General features: G+C 35.8%; 2 protein-coding genes across 2 annotated transcripts; one reads left to right on the top strand and one right to left on the bottom strand.

The window, feature by feature from the left end:
- The first annotated feature begins 156 nt into the window (after nucleotides 1-156).
- LOC116297408 (UPF0598 protein CG30010) lies at nucleotides 157-3,941 on the top strand. Its single transcript, XM_031705630.2, has 3 exons — nucleotides 157-450; nucleotides 1,620-1,668; nucleotides 2,356-3,941. Exons 1-3 carry the CDS (start codon nucleotides 295-297, stop codon nucleotides 2,874-2,876), a joined length of 726 nt encoding a protein of 241 aa, XP_031561490.2. The 5' UTR covers nucleotides 157-294; the 3' UTR covers nucleotides 2,877-3,941.
- Nucleotides 3,942-9,096: 5,155 nt separating this feature from the next.
- Nucleotides 9,097-19,228, bottom strand: LOC116297416 (protein AKTIP homolog). The gene is made up of 9 exons (XM_031705636.2): nucleotides 18,986-19,228; nucleotides 18,395-18,657; nucleotides 18,040-18,104; nucleotides 17,031-17,131; nucleotides 15,356-15,444; nucleotides 14,112-14,210; nucleotides 13,090-13,194; nucleotides 12,644-12,704; nucleotides 9,097-11,096 (listed from the first exon to the last, which is right to left on the bottom strand). Exons 1-9 carry the CDS (start codon nucleotides 19,016-19,018, stop codon nucleotides 10,998-11,000), a joined length of 915 nt encoding a protein of 304 aa, XP_031561496.1. The 5' UTR covers nucleotides 19,019-19,228; the 3' UTR covers nucleotides 9,097-10,997.
- Between the last annotated feature and the right edge of the window lie 648 nt (nucleotides 19,229-19,876).

The following is a 19,876-nucleotide window of genomic DNA, read 5'->3' as shown; positions in this document are numbered from 1 at the left end:
TTTATTTTTTAAAATTTTTACCTGAATTTAAAAAAAGAGGAATTTGAAAATTGCAGCCTCTGGACAAGGTTGGGCTTCCTGTGTTACAGACTTTTGAATGCCGCGCATGCGTAGTGATGCATCCATGAGCCTTTGCGAGTCGAGTTTCTTGTCAAAACAAAAAAAAGTGAACATTTTTTTTCGGACGGCTAAGACTTTTGCAGTCCAAAAATACCTCCGATCTCCACAAAAATAATCCAAAATTGATATCCTAGGTTCGTTCTAGCCAAATTTACTGAGGGTTATTTTCTCATCATGATACGATTGATGAGCCCAAGACGTTTGCCTATCCATTACATAATAACACCATTTGCTGGGGCGATCTTGTCCAGGAGTGCGAGTTATGTCCAAGGACAGTCGCCATCTCCTAAAGTTAGAGAGTATTTCTACTTTATTGATCACCAGGGACAGGTAAGAAAAGAATGAATGCTTGTAAGATACCTTTTTAGCTTGGGCGTAATGTTTTCCCATTTCAGACAAAATATATGTTATTCCCTAGGGACCGATCGTTTATTACGTCCCGGAGGGGGGGGGGGGGGGGGGGGGGGGGGAATGAAAAAAATGGAAAACGTACCCCTCCCCCTTCAACACTGCTAAATACGTACCCCCCACCCCCAAATTCGGCCATTACGAAAACGTAGCCCCAAATTTTTACTGGTTTTAAAAGACGTACCCCCCACAGTATTTCCATCTCCCCTGGGACGTAATAAATGATCGGTCCCCTAGGGTATCATTTCTTTGTATAACGATTGCACATGAGAAGACATGAATATGGATATGACTTAAACCAAGGATCTTATTCTCAAGAGAATGACACATAGTTTGAAATTGGAAAACATTACACCCCAAAATTAATACAAGGTAGAAAGACATATTAGAGAGATATATATATACTAGTGTATACATGGTGATCCCAGCAAGCATGCTATCCATGGCCACGCCCCATGCATCTCCTGAAGTTTGTTAGAAAATTTTGCAACATAGCAAGGTCCCAGGAATTGAGGAGGGAGGGGGGTTGGGGGATTGCCAAGAATAAAAAAGAAAAGAAAAGAAAGAAAACAGAAAAAACAAACATTTTTATTCATATTTTAATCTTCATAGGAAAATTTAGACATTTTTATTTTTATAATTTTTAATATCTTACTTTTTCTTTTATGTTTTGATAATTGAAGGCATGTGTCCACCATGCCCCGGGGGGGGAGTACTCCCCTATATTTGCTATACAGGTAAATGCTGCCAAACAGGGTATGGTTTTCAGTGGTTCTACTCTGGAACTGGGAGTGTGAGATCACGCTTGCTCTGGCAGAGGGTATGTGGGGTCGCGCTCTCTCCTCTCTGGAACAGGGTATCCATTTTCGCAATACTGGAACAGGGTATGATTTTCAGTGATCTTGCTCTGGAACAGGGTATGAAGTTCAGCGATTTTATCCTGGAACTGGGTCAGGGTTCAGTGGGCTCAGTGGCACATCCCTACCCTAAACGGGCAAGAGTAGCCCACCCCCCCTGGGCCACCATGCCCACTCTCTATGCCACTGAGATTTTGCACAACAATAATTTCACCAATTTTCTTTTGACATCAGCTTTTCCTAGATGATACCAAGGTTAAGAACTTTATCACCTGTTTTAAGGGTAAGTCAAATATATATATTTTTCATTTATTGTAGTTTAATGATAAACCTCTCTTTTCTTGAGAGTGAATTTAGCCTAACTGTTGAATAGTTGACATCACCTAAATTAGATAAGCTATTTACTGTTGTAGTCGACATTCAAAAAAATTGAAAAAATTCACGTGGCCATGGTCTGAAAATCAGGAAAAAACTTAAGATGTAATTGAAAGTTTCTTCACGCATTCTGTGTTAAAATAAACCCTGGATTGGCATAACTATTTAACTAGAGTACAAACACTATAAGTGTGTTACATAAATACCACTAAATACTGCTAAATTATGCTAATCCTATTGTTTTCTATTGTTTAATTAGCACTATTTACTACTACATAGTGCAAAGTGTTGCACACTTTTAGTGTTTGTACTCTAAACAGTTATATAAGATATATGATTTATCTAACTATTTAACAGTGTGACTAAATACACCCTACTTAAAAGGAATTACAAAACACGTGCCATTCCTTTGGGAATAAGATTCTTTGTTTGAGTTGTATCCATATTAATGTGTCTTCTCATGCACAACCGTTAAACAAAGAAATGACACTCAAAGGAATGACACATGGTCTGAAAACAGAAAACTATTCCTGGAAAAATTTTTAAAATGAATTTTTTTTAAAATGATTGTTATTATATGTTTGTATTTTCACAGATAAAATGTTTCTAAAGTTCTTTTTCCGGAGAATCAAGCTTAACAGTACTGGTCGCTATGAAGAAGAGTTCCCTTACGTATCCCCTTGTGGGGTGGAGAAGAACTACATCCGCTGTGATGTTCCCTTCGTGTTCGCCACCTTGACTGGACCCTCAGCATCAGATGAAGGTTCTGCAGGTCATCTAACATGTAACGGCATTGGAGAAGATCTCATGTTCCCCTTTCAGCCTACTAAAGTCTGCATGCTACCAGAAAGTGGGCGGATATACCACCCTGCGCCAGAGAAGACTGGTGGAGTGGGGCTTATTAAATCAAGTCTTGCTATTGAACTCAGCCCTCACTTTGAATACAGACGTGGAAACCAAGAAGTAGACCCTCCTACTCATTTTCATTGGATGGGAAAAACTTATGAGTTAGATAATTCATTATGGGATTTGATGAGAAATGAAGAAGTGAAAAAGTTAAAAGGAGGATTGAATGTTCCATCCAATGCTTATCAAAATATGGAAACACCTAATTGAAAAAGCCTTGTCAGGTTCAAAAAAAGGTTATATCATCAAAGCTAAGACCGAAGGGGAGCATGGGAAGACAAACAATTATGCTAATTTCATGCGTATTGCAGTTTTCCCTTCCTGTGCACATTTTATGCATCATGGCTTTGGCATGTTGTTAATCTAGGTCGACTGCCTTTGCTCTACTGTGCATTTTTATGTGTCTATATGCAAATATAATATACATTTCGGAGTGTTCAAAATCCTTTTCGGTCTTAGCTTCGATGTTATGACCTTCTGGAACCCCACTACATTTTTTCAATTAGGAGTAAACTAAAATGATATATTATGATTAGCAATGTTTTGATTAATTTTCAGTAAGGAAGTTTGAACCAAAAACACCTAGTTTACTTTTTTCAAATGCATACATATACTGTAAATTATCCCTTGAGCCAATCGACTGAATCACTAGATCACTAAGTGTTTTTTGGACTACAGGGTTTGAAGCAGTAGAAAATTCAGAAAATAATAATCTTAAAAAAAACTTGAAGTGTTCAGGGTTTGAATGTCCACACTAGAATATCAATTGCAACAAACAGACCTTTTTAGCTTGGTTGAAACTTTTTCCCGTTTTAGACCACATGTATGAGTCATTTCCCTTGAGTATTATTTCTTTGTTAATTCTCGAGCATATATTCAGGGACAACACAAAAAAAAAACACAATATACATTTTTCTTCATTCTCCTTTGCAAACCTGTCGTGAATGTCTATGATAAAACATCTGCAATTGATATAATAATTAATAAATATTTATGATAAACTGTAAAGTTCTAATATATTCATCTCAGTTCAACAAGAATAAGCAAATTAAATTATCATCAGGTTGTGGTGGTTCTGAAGTTATTGCAGAATGCTGATCGAAATATTGTACATCCTTACTGTGATAATTCCTAATCTAGGGGTTATAATGGTGGCTTGAACATCACTCACAGAGATGATTTACTGATCCCACATGAACTTTGAACCGACTTTGTGAACTTCAAGTCAAAAGTAGCTCAACAAATTAGAATTTAGTTTCCTAAAACTAGTTGCATATAAGTTGGACAAGTTAATTACCATTTTCTTAGAGAAAAAAAATTATTTATCTGAAGTAAGCTCTTCTGACGTTTTACTGGCTTCAAAGTCACTCACAAAGATAATTTATTCATCTTACATAAACTTTGTACCGACTTTGACAGCTGGAAGTCAAAAGTACTAAAAAGTGTGTTTTTTTCCTCAAGATAGTTCAAAAGGGGCACTGAAAATTAGAATTTAGTTTTCTAAAACTAGTTGCCCATAAATTGGACAAGTAAATTACGATTTTCTAAGAGACAAAAATCTATTTATTACTTGAATTTTTGAAACATTTTACTCGCTTCAACGTCACTCACAGAGATAATTTATTCATCGTGAATGAGTTTTGAGCGAACTTTGTGAGCTGGAAGTCAAAAGTACTAAGACGTGTGTTTTCTTTCTCTAGAAAGTTCAAAAATGGCTCAGAAAATTAGAATTTAGTTTCCTAGAACTAGTTGCCTACAAATTGGACAAGTAAATTACGATTTTCTTAGAGAAAAAAATCTATTTACCTGAGGTAAGCTCTTGCGACATTTTACTGGCTTCAACGTCACTCACAGAGATAATTTATTCATCTTACATGAACTTTGTGAGCTGGAAGTCAAAAGTGCAAAAACGTGTGTTTTCTTTCTCAACATAGTTCAATAATGGCTCAGAAAATTAGAATTTAGTTTTCTAAAACTAGTTGCCCACGAATTGGAGAAGTAAATTACGATTTTCTAAGCGAAAAAAATCTATTTATCTGAAGTGAGCTCTTTCTTGTGACATTTTACTGGCTTCAACGTCACTCGCAGAGATAATTTATTCATCTTACATGAACTTTGTACCGACTTTGACAGCTTGAAGTCAAAAGTACTAAAACGTGTGTTTTCTTTCTCAAGATAGTTCAAAAGGGGCACTGAAAATTAAAATTTAGTTTCCTGAAACTAGTTGCCCATAAATTGAACAAGTAAATTACGATTTTCTTAGGGGAAAAAATCTATTTGTCTCTGAACTTTTGAAACATTTTACTGGCTTCAACGTCACTCACAGAGATAATTTATTCATCTTAAATGGACTTTGTGAGCTTGAAGTCAAAAGTGCAAAAACGTGTGTTTTCTTTCTCAACGTAGTTCAATAATGGCTCAGAAAATTAGAATTTAGCCTTCTAAAACTAGTTGCCCATGAATGGAGAAGTAAATGACGATTTTCTAAGAGAAAAAAATCTATTTATCTGAGGTAAGCTCTTGCGACATTTTACTGGCTTCAACGTCACTCGCAGAGATAATTTATTCATCTTACATGAACTTTGTGAGCTGGAAGTCAAAAGTGCAAAAACGTGTGTTTTCTTTCTCAACATAGTTCAATAATGGCTCAGAAAATTAGAATTTAGTTTTCTAAAACTAGTTGCCCACGAATTGGAGAAGTAAATTACGATTTTCTAAGCGAAAAAAATCTATTTATCTGAAGTGAGCTCTTTCTTGTGACATTTTACTGGCTTCAACGTCACTCGCAGAGATAATTTATTCATCTTACATGAACTTTGTACCGACTTTGACAGCTTGAAGTCAAAAGTACTAAAACGTGTGTTTTCTTTCTCAAGATAGTTCAAAAGGGGCACTGAAAATTAGAATTTAGTTTCCTGAAACTAGTTGCCCATAAATTGAACAAGTAAATTACGATTTTCTTATGGAAAAAAATCTATTTGTCTCTGAACTTTTGAAACATTTTACTGGCTTCAACGTCACTCACAGAGATAATTTATTCATCTTACATGAACTTTGTACCGACTTTGACAGCTTGAAGTCAAAAGTACTAAAACGTGTGTTTTCTTTCTCAAGATAGTTCAAAAGGGGCACTGAAAATTAGAATTTAGTTTCCTGAAACTAGTTGCCCATAAATTGAACAAGTAAATTACGATTTTCCTAGGGAAAAAGATCTATTTACCTCTGAACTTTTGAAACATTTTACTGGCTTCAACGTCACTCACAGAGATAATTTATTCATCTTAAATGGACTTTGTGAGCTGGAAGTCAAAAGTGCAAAAACGTGTGTTTTCTTTCTCAACGTAGTTCAATAATGGCTCAGAAAATTAGAATTTAGCTTTCTAAAACTAGTTGCCCATGAATTGGAGAAGTAAATTACGATTTTCTAAGAGACAAAAATCTATTTATCTGAAGTGAGCTCTTGTGACATTTTACTGGCTTCAACGTCACTCACAGAGATAATTTATTCATCTTATGTGAACTTTGTACCGACTTTGGGAGCTGGAAGTCAAAAGTACTAAAACGTGTGTTTTCTTTCTCAAGATAGTTCAAAAGGTGCACTGAAAATTAGAATTTAGTTTCCTGAAACTAGTTGCCCATAAATTGAACAAGTAAATTACGATTTTCCTAGGGAAAAAAATCTATTTATCTCTGAACTTTTGAAACATTTTACTGGCTTCAACGTCACTCACAGAGATAATTTATTCATCTTAAATGGACTTTGTGAGCTTGAAGTCAAAAGTGCAAAAACGTGTGTTTTCTCTCTCAACGTAGTTCAATAATGGCTCAGAAAATTAGAATTTAGCTTTCTAAAACTAGTTGCCTATGAATTGGAGAATTAAATGACCATTTTGTAAGAGAAAAAAATCTATTTATCTGAAGTGAGCTCTTGTGACATTTTACTGGCTTCAACGTCACTCACAGAGATAATTTATTCATCTTACATGAACTTTGTACCGACTTTGGGAGCTGGAAGTCAAAAGTACTAAAACGTGTGTTTTCTTTCTCAAGATAGTTCAAAAGGTGCACAGAAAATTAGAATTTAATTTTCTAAAACTAGTTGCCTATAAATTGGAGAAGTAAATTACGATTTTCTAAGAGAAATAAAAATCTATTTATCTGAAGTGAGCTGTTGAAACAATTTACTGGCTTCAACGTCACTCACAGAGATAATTTATTCATCTTATGTGAACTTTGTACCGACTTTGTGAGCTTGAAGTCAAGAGTCCCAAAAGGTGTGTTTTCTTTCTCAAGATAGTTCGAAAATGGCACAGAAAATTACAATTTAGTTTCCTCAAACTAGTTGCCCATAGATTGGACGAGTAAATTACGATTTTCTAAGAGAAAAAAATCTATTTATTTCTTGAACTTTTGAAACATTTTACTGGCTTCAACGTCACTCACAGAGATAATTTATTCATCGCGAATGAGTTTTGAGCGAACTTTGTGAGCTGGAAGTCAAAAGTACTAAGACGTGTGTTTTCTTTAGTCTCAAGATAGTTTAAAAGGGGCACAGAAAATTAGAATTCAGTTTCCAAAAACTTAGATGCCCACAAATTGGAGACATAAGTTACAATTTTCTAAGAGAAAAAAATCTATTTATCTCAATTGGGTTTTGAAACATTTAACTGGCTTCAACGTCAATCACAGAGATAATTTATTCATTCACAACGAACTTTGAACCGACTTTGTGAGCTTCAAGTCAAAGTTACAAAACGTGTTTTCTTTATCAAGATAGTTCAAAAACGGCTCAGAAAATTTGAATTTAGTTTTCTAAAACTAGGTGCCTTTGAGTTGGAGAAGTAAGTTACGATTTTCGAATTAAACTTTTGAAACATTTTACTGGCTATCAAGAAATATTACGTTTATTCTGGAGGGGTTCCAAAAAGTGATTACCTCAAAGTTTGAAATCTACATACTACTAAATCTACTAACTTATGAAAATACACATAAATTATGAATGCTCCCATGGGGTGGGGTGGGGGGTTTATTGGATTTGAAGGGGCAGTAATTTTGGTGCTGCAAAATCTAGGGGGGAGGCTGTCGTATTTTTTTTTTGATATTATGTTATGTCGTGAATACTGAAAATCTGTAGTTTGAAGGAGGGATGGGGATTACCCAAAAATATTTTTAAATGTAAGATTTACATACTGTTGATGATTTCTTGAAGTTACTTCAGAGCGCGGTTGTAAGAAGCCTGGATAGCGCTATCCGGTAGATAAATCTTTATCCAGTGGATAAGATTTGTCTGATATTTTTTTCAGAAAGCCCCAGTGGTGGGCAACTCGAAAAAATATCTGGGATCGTATCCCATAATTGATGTACTTTTGATATACTTGTATTTATGTACGAAAGGGTCAAAGATTATGCAAACCGCAGTATATATATATATACAGTCAATGTCATTAACGTTGTCCACCGAAAAAAGACATTTACACATTTAGACTAAAAGAAATATCACGTGTTTCATTATGTACTCTTTGCCTCGTGTGCGTCAGCCTGAACTTTAAATGTAAAATTCAACTTGTGAATCGAAAATCCAGAATGCCCTGACCATTTAGTGAGGATTTAAGATGGAGAATGGTATTTCAGCATTTGTTTTATGCCAAAACCTTCGAGGAAACACGTGATATTTCTTTTAGTCTAAATGTGTAAATGTCTTTTTTTGGTGGACAACGTTAATGACATTGACTGTATATTGGTGTTAATAAACTTTGATTGATTGATGATCACCTGTGGTTAAACAATTGATTGGATGTTGTTAGATCTACACTCTGCTGCTTACAGTGCGACTTCTATAACCGGGACCACTTAGACAGCGAGAACCAATCGAATCATAGACTAAAAACGATACATTCCGACTTTGGGTAGTGGAGCCAATCAGAAATCAGCAGAAAACTATAGTCTATTAACATATCTTTTTATTCCCACGAGAAAATGACGATCGCTATCTAGCTGTTTACACATAACATCAGGGTCAAAGTACCATTCTTGTGCAGTCTAGGTTTCTGATTGGCTCAGCTACCCAAAGTTCGAATGCATTGTTTTTATTTTACATTTTAATTGGTTCTCTTATCTTACTGACCTAAGGGACGGACCATTAGATAGTTGATGGGGGGGGGGGGGGGAAGGGGGTTGCGTAAATTCCCAAAATAATATCGAGCAAGCACTTAAACCTCAAAAAAATATATATATATATCGTGCAACCTCTTCTGCTAGAAGAAAAATATCTAACTGTACGCACAAAATAACGTGCAAGGGTTGAGCCAAAAAAAAAAATTCATGCAACCAAAATTCCTGCAACCCCCCCATCAATTATCTAATGGTACATCCCTAAGTGGCCCTGGTTACAGTAGTTGCACTGTAAGTGATCTGTGACAAAAATGAAGAATTAATATTCGAGATATTTATTAATTTTATACACTATTTGGGAAAACTTATCACAATACTAGTTCTCATGCTTGACATATACAAAGCTTAATGATTTGAGGAAAATCATATGTCCTCGCAAAAACAAAAAAATTGATATAGGATATAAACATTATAATTTACAATAAAGAGACTGCTAATTTGTACATGGTAGGTTCATTAGAATGTCATACTAATCAATATATATTTTTTCTTTGGTTTCGATGTACACCATATCAAATATATATTTTGCATACTCCATTTCATTAAAAATGGACTTTGTTGCCAGGTCATATAATACAAGTCAAAAAGATTACTTATCAGCTGGTCTAGTGACTGAGGTGTCACTTTTTCTCTTTAAATGTGGAGTTCCAGGCCACCAAATAAAATAACATTGCTTAAAAGCACTCCATAACAGTGACACAATAACTAATGAGTTTTATATTTTCATTCCAGTGACTGGATGGCTACTTTTTAAAATTTTTGTGGTCAATTTTCACAGGATTCGTGACAACCCTAGCCTGCAGAGTAGGCGTTCTTTTGATGGGTTTGAGAGGAAGAATCGGGGTTTTGGGGTTCCTGTTTTCTTTTTTGCTCGGTTTCAATTCTCGCTCGTTCCAAAGTTCCCTAAACCCACAAGAACGCCTGCTTTGCAGGCTACGACACCTCAGTTTTGCAGTGACGTCATTTCAGATAAGCTGGAAATAGAGTGAATCTCAACTTTTGAGATAATAAAGTGTGTGGTAAACAGATGATGCTGTACTTTGCGGAGGTGATTAGTGATGACAAGCTTATGACAAGTTTTTTTTAAAGAAAACTCTGGCATAAGAAAGACAGATATTCGTTTTAAAAATATTAAAAACAAAATATATTTATTTTGATTGACTGTTATATTAGGTATGAGAGGAGTAAAGGAGTGAAAGTTAGTTAAAAAAATAAAATAGAAGTCTGGGAAATTTGTATCCTATTTTTGTTTTCTCATTTCAGGCCATGTGTCATTCCCTAGAGGATCATTTCTTTGTTTAACTGTTGCACATGAGAAGATACATGATTATGGATACAACTCAAGCAAAGAATCTTATTCTCAAGGGAATGACACATAATCTGGAATGGGAAAATGATACAACCGAGGTAAAGAGATCTGTTGCGCAACTATCAAGATTAATACCCTTTGAAGCAAAGTAAAATATGAGCAGATGGGGGCAATTCACTATACGTAGAAGAAAAACCAATAACACGATTGACCCTTTGCCAAAATGGCGACTGCAAATTTGAATGATCTAAAACTAAACTTAGTGAAAAACCAATACCAGCACTGAAAAGAGCACATTTCCTTTAGCAACCCTACAAAGAGTTATCATGACAGGTGGTATATTGGGCGAGAAAACTTTAGTGAAAAAAAATCAAATTTACAGACATTTGTATCCCTAGGGGTAATGAGTTTTCTCGGCCGATATGACATCTGACATAATGAATCTTTGTAGAGTTGCTAAAGTAAAGGTACTCTTCCTAGTTCTGTCATTGGCTTTTATATAAGCCTGAAGCGAGATGACGTTTTACCCCTGTCTCTAGACCATAATCCTTTTCACACTGCTTTTGTTCTTTAATTATGACTATTGTTCCTGTATTCTCTAAGGAATCAAAAATTTTAATATGAAAAAATTTTAGAAACTATTATGGTATAGAGTCAGGGGTAAAACGTCATCTCACTTTAGGCTTATTAAACTCATTTCAATTTTTTCGGCCACCATTTTGGCAAAGGGTCTATTGACACACACAAAAATCTGACGATCCATGAAAAGCATTCTGCTAATACCAAGTAAGTATATTTAGATAATTCAGATTTAATATAAATCAGTATTTTATAACCAAAGGTAGGTAGTATTAGCTTTGTTCTATAGTGAATATGTCAGAACTGCCTTTCTTCATCCAGGACAAACCTGACTTGTGAGCATTTGCTGTTGGTAGCTTTCCTGGTTTGCTCTGGAAAAAATCCAGCAAAGGACTTTAAAAATAGAAAACTCGATCATATGGACAGGGCAGAAAAACGGGTTCTACTTTCGACTTTTATGCATTAATAAGCTTTATATTTCATAAACAGGCTCTTTTGGGGCTGATTAACAAAATACCAAAATTTGGGGAAATTTAAGGGATGCATATTTGAGATATAACGCCCTGAATGTTGGGAGAGATGATATTTTGATCAGCACAAAAACTAACATTTTCGCTAATACCTCGAAGTAGAATTGCTTGAGGTTAGCAGAATTTTGTGAAAAGTTTAAAGCACAAGAGACACGAATGAAACACTAAACGTTTTTAGCATGAATGAGAGATAAAGAAAAAATTGCAAAAGTAGCAGCCTTGTTGTTTTCATTATGCTCTGTTGATCATATGTGCTTTGTGCGGTCATAAGGCAACAAGTGATTGCAGAATATGAAATAAGTGTTAGACCATAATTTTATCTACACCATTTTTCTGGCTTAAACAGGGTTCCCAATCTTCTGAAAATGGAAAATCCTCTGACTTTTCCCTGACCAAAATCCATTTTTCAATGACCAAGCAGCAAATTTCTCTTTATTCGTTTTAATGTTAAATAATAATTACATACGTTTTGGATTGCAAAAGAAATGAAACACATGGCCATGTTTCACCAAAGGAAATCAAAATAAATAACGATACCGATATATCAATAATGTCGGGAACCTTAGAGCATCGGTAGTACAATTCCGAAGGTCGTGGGTTCGATTCCCAGCGAGGTCAGAAATTAATTTTTCCGAAATTTATTTCCAAGGGTCATTCGCCCAGAATAACCTCGTTCCCAAGCACTATAACTTATCTATATTTCTATATCTTGTATTTTATAAGTGCTATGCGGTCCACATATTCAAACCTTTGGGAAGTTTCTTTTTGGAGTGAAATTACATAATTATCACCAAAACGAATTTGAGAATGATGACAAAAATTCCCTGACTTTTTAATAAATCGTAAAATTCTCTGACCAAAATCTAAATTCCCTGACAATTCCCCGACCTTGAAATAAACTCAGAATTCACTTACTTTTCTCTGACTGTGTACTATCAGGGTTCGTGCTAAATTTTTGTTACAAAATTCAAGGACTTTTTAAGCACTTTTCAAGCACAAAAATTCGATTTTCAAGGACAAAGGTTTTTGTATTAGAACGTGGTTTAAACATTGATTCAATGTTACAGTACAGCTAATTCAGCCCTTAAAAACGTGTTTTCAATTCAAGGACTTTTCAAGGATTTCAAGGAGTAGCATGAACCCTGTAGAATTGTTTGCAATATAAATCGTTTGAAAATACTGTAATTGGAAGTGTTAGGAAAAGCATGGGAAAGCCCACACAGAGGAAGCCCACACAGACCAGAAATTTAATTATCACAAGAAGCGAACTGTAAATACATGACCTTTGCATCTTATGTAAGAGGCACTAGTATAAATGGATCAGTTTGCATCTTATTTCCCCCTGCATAAATGACCCTAACGTGTATCGTAAGATTTTCAATCCTTACCTGACTTTCAAGTATGGTTTCTTTGACTTCATCAATTTTTTGGGGTTCAAGCTCCACAAAACTGTATCAAAAGAAAAAATGGATTAATAAATGGATGTATAGATAGATGTATACACTCAATTGAAGAATCGTTGTCGGGTTCAGAAACATAGAACATAAAAGCTGAGACCGAAATGGCACATGGGAAATGACATAATCATATTATAATTCATTCATTTGCACTATCCATGCAGTCGGTTTAGAATGCCAAACGCGTATTAAAAACAGTGGATGATGCCACGGGTCGCAAGTCATAGCATGCATCTAATTAACGTACTTCCCATGTGCCATTTCGGTGTCAGCTTGTATGTTCTATATTTCTGAACCCGACACTGAGTCTTCAATTGAGTGTAGACGAAACAGATAAGTAGATAAAATGAACTAGCTTTTAGAATAGATCAACTTACTGAATGCAATGGGGGTCATCGTCGACAGGAATGTGTAGCTCGTTATGACAGGTTCTTAAACATTCATTCACTTTCTGCTTAAAAGTTTCTTTATCATTTTCATACCTATGAACACAACAACGACATTTTAAAGAAATGATACCAAGGAATATTATAATTTAATCCTTACACACAAAATAATTGTCTTATAAGACTATGGCATCACATCAAAACAGTCTATTGTTTTAACACTAAGGAATATGGTCCCTAGAGAGAGACAGAATGACAACAACATGAAGAAAACAACACAATAAAATTGTATTTACAAAATGGAGAAGGGATGAATGACAACAAAATAACATTAATATTTATGTTATTTTTATTTAGAGGCTTTTATCATGCTTGAATTACAAGGGAGAACAAAAAAACAAAACCATTAAATAAGAAGCAAACAAGCATGATGAGGGGGAGGTGAACGGACTTGAGGTCCCAGCAACACTGACCCCACACAGTGTGCAACCCGATTAGCTCTGTTGGTAAGAGCATCGGTCTGTTGTGCGGGAGGTCTTGGTTCAAGCCTCAGCCAGACCAACACTCAGGGTCTTAAAATAACTGAGGAGAAGGTGCTGCCTTTGTAATTATATCTGCAAATGGTTAGACAAGGACAAGGACTTAAAATTGTAGGCCCCGTCTGTCTTCACTATATAACCCTGTATGAGGCAGACGTAAAAGATCGACTGAAGACACTGGTGACGACCATCTTCAGTGCCCGTGCTAAAACTCTACAGGGCCCACTGTAATTGGCATAAAGCTGTTGTGGTGTCCCTGCCCTCATGGGGAAAAGCTAATACATAAGTGTCAAAGGATAAACATTGACTCATAACATATATGGAAAATAGCCAATTTGAAACCAATCTTTTCATGTGAAAGAGATTTAGTTGAAATTTCCATTGTTTTTATTGATTCTGTTCCCCACTGTAAACATGCTGTGACGTCAGTCATAATGTTAAAGGGCAATTCAAGGATAAATGTTAAATGCTTACAGATTAGCTGCTTCTGGATTTAGAGGGTCTCTCGTATCAATTTTATAAAATATTCTTCTAGTATATAAAAGGACTTGCCAGAGATGATTCACACTACGCCTAGAAAATGAAAAGAAATGAAGGTAAGGAGTACAGAATATCTATGATCATTTCCATGGTCAGTGTCATGAGTAAAACTTGTTTATTTGGTTGTTTTTCAAAAAAACCTTCAAATTTTATTGATCCCTGAAACAACCTCTGGGCTGATCTAAAAAAAAAAGTAGTTGCCATTATGTCCTGTTATGTGTGTGTGTTTATGATATTTTGTAATTCCTCTTTTTTTTGACGCTATATATACTTAACTAATCCACTATGGAGGGCAATTAACTAGAAAGCATAAGCTACTTTAATCGCCCTACACTTTTATTACCTAAAAATATAATTTCCCTTATTTGTATTAAAATATGTATTTGTATATTATATCCTGTAAATATATAACTGTATATAAAAAAAGTGTAAATAAACAAGTTGAAGTTGGCTAACTCACAGATGGAACCCTGAAACAACCTCTGGGCTGATCTAAGTCAGGGCATGGCTAACTCACAGATGGAACTCTGAAACAACCTCTGGGCTGATCAAAGTCAGGGCATGGCTAACTCACAGATGGAACCCTGAAACAACCTCTGGGCTCATCAAAAGCAGGGCATGGCTAACTCACAGATGGAACCCTGAAACAACCTCTTGGTTGATCTAAGTCAGGGAATGGCTAACTTATAGACTGAACCATGAAACAACCTCTGGGCTGATCTAAGTCAGGGAATGGCTAACTTATAGACTGAACCATGAAACAACCTCTGGGCTGATCTAAGTCAGGGCATGGCTAACTCACAGATAGAACCCTGAAACAACCTCTGGGCTGATCTAAGTCAGGGCATGGCTAACTCACAGATAGAACCCTGAAACAACCTCTGGGCTGATCTAAGTCAGGGCATGACTAACTCACAGATAGAACCCTGAAACAACCTCTGGGCTGATCTAAGTCAGGGCATGGCTAACTCACAGATAGAACCCTGAAACAACCTCTGGGCTGATCTAAGTCAGGGCATGACTAACTCACAGATTGAACCCTGAAACAACCTCTGGTACCCATAAACCCAGATGTTAGTTCAGAGTTCTATCAGCCCAGAGGTTGTTTCAGGGTTTTATCAGCCAAGACATTTCTCTGGGTTATGAAAAATTAAAGTTTCATGGGTATTAGTTCTTACCTCCATTTTGGAAATGCTCTTTTTACATCTAGCTCTCCTGTTTCTATATTTACTACTGGGTGAAAGATTGGTGGCTTGAATACTAATTTCTAATTAAGAAAGAAAGTAAAAATGAAAGGTTATTGCATAGGAATATATTATAATTCTTTTGAATGAAGAAGTTCATTATTTTACTATTAATGATATATTATCTTTACAGCCCTTCTCAATGACACGCGTGAAATCGTAAAAAATTCTATCACGACAAAATAAGGTATTGGTGGAGGTCAATCAAAGTGTTTCCATGATATTGTCGGAAAACACAAAGGGCATGTGCCTATGGAATGTTATGAAAATTTCTGGATTGACGTCCACCAAAACCTTCTTCATTGCGACGGTAAATTGTACGATTTCACGCATGTGATTGAGAAGCACTGTAAAATGGTATGAGTCAACAAACATTAAGAATATTGCATTTTGCTTGGGCAACTATATAGCGCAATTCACAAAAGTATGGCCACAATCAACCACATTTAATACATTCAATGTATTTGTATTCTTTATTGCATAGACTTTTGTACATTAAACTGACACATTTTGATGTGAATCTGGCTGGTTTTATCACAAAAGGCATTTAAAAGCTTGTTTGGCACCAAAAAGCCTGTGCATAGAAGTATGTGAATACATTAAATGTGGTCATACTTTTGTATGTCATGCCGTAATGATTATAGACTTTCAACAATACTATCATCAAGAAGCCAGGATACCTATTTCTGCAGTTCGTTTTGATAAAACTTTTTTTTACAAACTACTAAAATTTGAACTTGGGTAATGGTAAGCACAATACTCCCTTTTCTCATTCCATAAATACCGCTATGTTTTAAGACTGAAGACTCATCTCCGCAGGCTTAGCCTCCCTTAAGAGTAAATCATTTGCAAATGTTAACTCTAATGTAAAGAATGTGCAGCTTGAACAATACCAATGTTTTGAAATCCCACAGACTTTCAATGGTGCCTGTGAATAGCTGACTTATAAACCAGGCTAAGCCTGTGCAAATGAGTCTGTAGTCTTCAAAAACAGTGGTATGCATTAAATGTGAAACTGGAGTATTGCTCACACCTTAAGGAGGCTCGAAACGGTTTTTCTTGAGTGCGTACGTGCTCTAGGTCCAATGACATGGAGCTTGTGAAAGGAAAATTTTCGTAGTCATAAATTTTAATGTTCAAACTGAAAAAACTCAAAAGTTCTGCGGTGAAATTTCTTCAGATTTTGCAAAGGGCTTTAGTTTATGTTTTCAAAAACTTAAGGAAAATCTTAAAAAATTCTGTAAAAGGGAACCATTCCAAACAAATTTTATTGATTTTTACGATATTCCCTTTTACAGAATTTTTCCTTTTTTTGTCAAAAAGAAGATTACGATACAAAGTTTAAATATTCCGGTTTTTAAAAAATTTCCCCATTTGGTTCCTGAGTTATGATTTTTTAAATAAACATTTTTGATGGCATACCAAGGGTTCTGATGTTGTCATAGCAACGTCTTACATCATTTTTTCATGTTCAGTTATCTTTGGTATAGTCTTTGGCTTTCCGGGTTTACTTGCTGTCACATTATAGTCATATCAAATTTTTTTAGTTCATAATTGGGAGTGTATGTGAAGGCACAAAACACTTTCCAGCCTCCTTAATACTACTCACTGGACATTCTCCATCAGGGTAGTTGTCAGGTACAGTCATGGTGAACTTGAATGCTCCATCTTGGTACGAGCCCATGCGTATAAAAATAACACCATACCAAACTGACAACAATAGAAAAACAATCAGTTATGTTTTCTTTAGACTCTTAATATTTTTCTAAGCTTCACCTTAATAAGAAACGAGAGTCTCGGGCAAATATGACTCTCATTTTCACTCTGAGCCATGCATTAATGAAGAAATAGAAAATGCAAATTCAAATGTGCTTTGTGCATGCAGTTTTAAGGCAATGTCACATGAGACGATTTGCAATGCAAATTTTTGCACAGCTCTAATTGCAACTTCAACTTTGGCAACATGTTGCGAGTTTTTGATCTGAAGTCAAAACTTCCCAACTCAAAATGACAAACGTTAAATTGTTGTGTTTAAAATTGTCCTTTTTAACAGCACCTTTAAAGCATGCAACATTATGTGCAGCTGTTGCGCATAATGTTGTTAAGTAAAACTCCTTTCTACTTGTGCAATATGAGCGTCAATGTTGCATGCAACACCCGGATGGGTGGACACACAAACATCACGATTTATACACTGTAACCAACATCATAGACAACCTCACATTGTGTATTTGAGCCTTACAGCCATTTCCATTGCTACGCAGCCACCCCAGATAAAAATCGCGATGTGCACTTTGCAACATACTGCAGTTAATCAAACATGTTGATGTCATTTACACACGTTTGTATCAGCCCAGATAGGCCTGGTGAGTGTGCCTCATAATACTTGTAAACAATCAACAAGTTTTCGCGCCTTTTGAATCACACACGTGTGTAAATGACGTCAACGTGTTTGATTGATGGTAGTCTATTGCAAAGTGCATGTTGCAATTTTTGTCTGGGGTGGCCGCGTAGCAATGCAAACAGCAGTAATGCAGCACAGCTCCTGACCAATCAATGGGCACGTACTAACTAAGCTACATAATAAAATGTGAAATATATAAAAAAGCATGACTCACCCAGTGGAGATTTAGCAGCAGGTAAAACATAGACTCCTGGTAACCTTTTACTCCTTAACTGGTTACTGATAAAAACACAAAGCATATAATATTCATTAATTGGTACTTGATACCCGTAATGGGATACGACACTTGGATCAACCTTTGCAAATGACCTATGCTTTCATCTCTGATTACACTTATTATTATTTTATTAGAAAAATAACACACACAAAAATAGCGGAAACACATACTAAGATATTAAAAAGCAGTATTAAATAGTTATGTAACTCAAAGGAATAAAAAAATAAAGGTTTCTTATGACATAAACAAATTAATAAAGTCGACTCATAAACTTAGACACTTGAGAACTTACTATTCTGCCATTAAAGTATACTCGAGGAAATAAGGCCCGTAAGCCTTCGCTGGAAGCGGAGTTGAATTCGATGGAGATCTTTTCCTTGCTATGGATAGATTCATAGATTCTTCCTCTTCAGGAGAAGGAAGACTTGGCAAAGATTTATGTCCCTTTGATTGTGGTTCTGAGGTGGAAGCTGAAGATGACGAGACATCTTGGTTGTTGAGTACTTTACGAGTACTTGTTGGCGACTCCCGTTCGTCTAAGTCTGTTAAAAACAGCTGTACAAGAATAAACGAGTGACTTAGTTAACACATAATATTGCTGAAGTAAGTAAATACAAGTGCCTGAGAGAATATCAAATACCAACACATAAAAAATTGTTCGGAATTTAGTCTAGTAAGTTGATCATCGCTCGAGAAAAAAATATTCGAATTCCGCGAATTTCAAGCTTAAATAAAATAATTTATACACAAGAAAACATCTAAAACAATTAACCCGGTTAATAAGGTATCCAAGTGTGGAAATTGTATAAGCTAAACGACTCGGAACCGAAGAGTAAACAATTATTTAGCTCGAGTAACGACATTTTAAAACTGTTTTTCAAACCTTTTTCTTCAGTTGATGCGTTACGTTTAACATCTTATTAGCTCGTCGTTTTAAGCCCTCAGATCATACATTCTCAGCTCAGTCGTTAGTGCAGTGAACGGTCTATAATTTAGAATTTTTTGGGCTTGTTAGCATTACATTATCACTTCAGAATTGAATCCCAAACACGAGCCAACAACGACAGACTGATAGAATATTCATAAACAAGACAGACGCCATTACCAACTGTCACGTGATGGATGGACTGAGTGACCGCAACACAGGGAGCCCATGTTTCATAATTTAACGTCTTTGAGGGTGGGAGAGGGGAACACGTCCAGTCCACCTTTTTCCCGGGTGGGATACCCCCCTATATTCGCTATACGAGTACGTGCCGCCAAACAGGGTATGGTTTTCAGCGATTCTACTCTGGAACAGGGTATATAAAATCGTGCTCGCTCGGGGACAGGGTATATGAAATCAAGCTCTCTCTCTGGAACAGGGTGTCCATTTTCGCAATACCAGAGCAGGGTATGATTTTCAGCGATCTTAATTTGGAACAGAATCAGAGTTCAGAGGGCTCAGCGGCACATCCCTACCCTAAATGGGCAAGAGTACTCCCCCCGCCCCCCCGGGACCTTTTTGCTGATTTACGTACTAAAATCAGCGAACAACAACAAACCTATGAATCTTATCATACAGATTGAATGAAGACAAGTTGAATAGAGTGCACGCACTAAAACCGTGAACATTAAATAGTACTAATTAGTACTATTTCATACAGAATCCTTTGTTTTTTATTGTTTAATTATCACTATTTAGTGCTAAAACTAGTGTTTGTTTCACGGATTTAGTGTGAGCACTCTAACATTCATAAACAATTTAATAGTATATCCGCTTATTTCACAGTGT

This window comes from Actinia tenebrosa, unplaced genomic scaffold (assembly GCF_029948245.1).
Source record: "Actinia tenebrosa isolate PJP-AT-01 unplaced genomic scaffold, QUT_ActTen_1.0 PGA_scaffold2__45_contigs__length_23673736, whole genome shotgun sequence".
Lineage (NCBI taxonomy): Eukaryota > Metazoa > Cnidaria > Anthozoa > Actiniaria > Actiniidae > Actinia > Actinia tenebrosa.
Note: the sequence above shows the minus strand (reverse complement) of the source record. Positions and strands in the feature narration are given on the sequence as shown.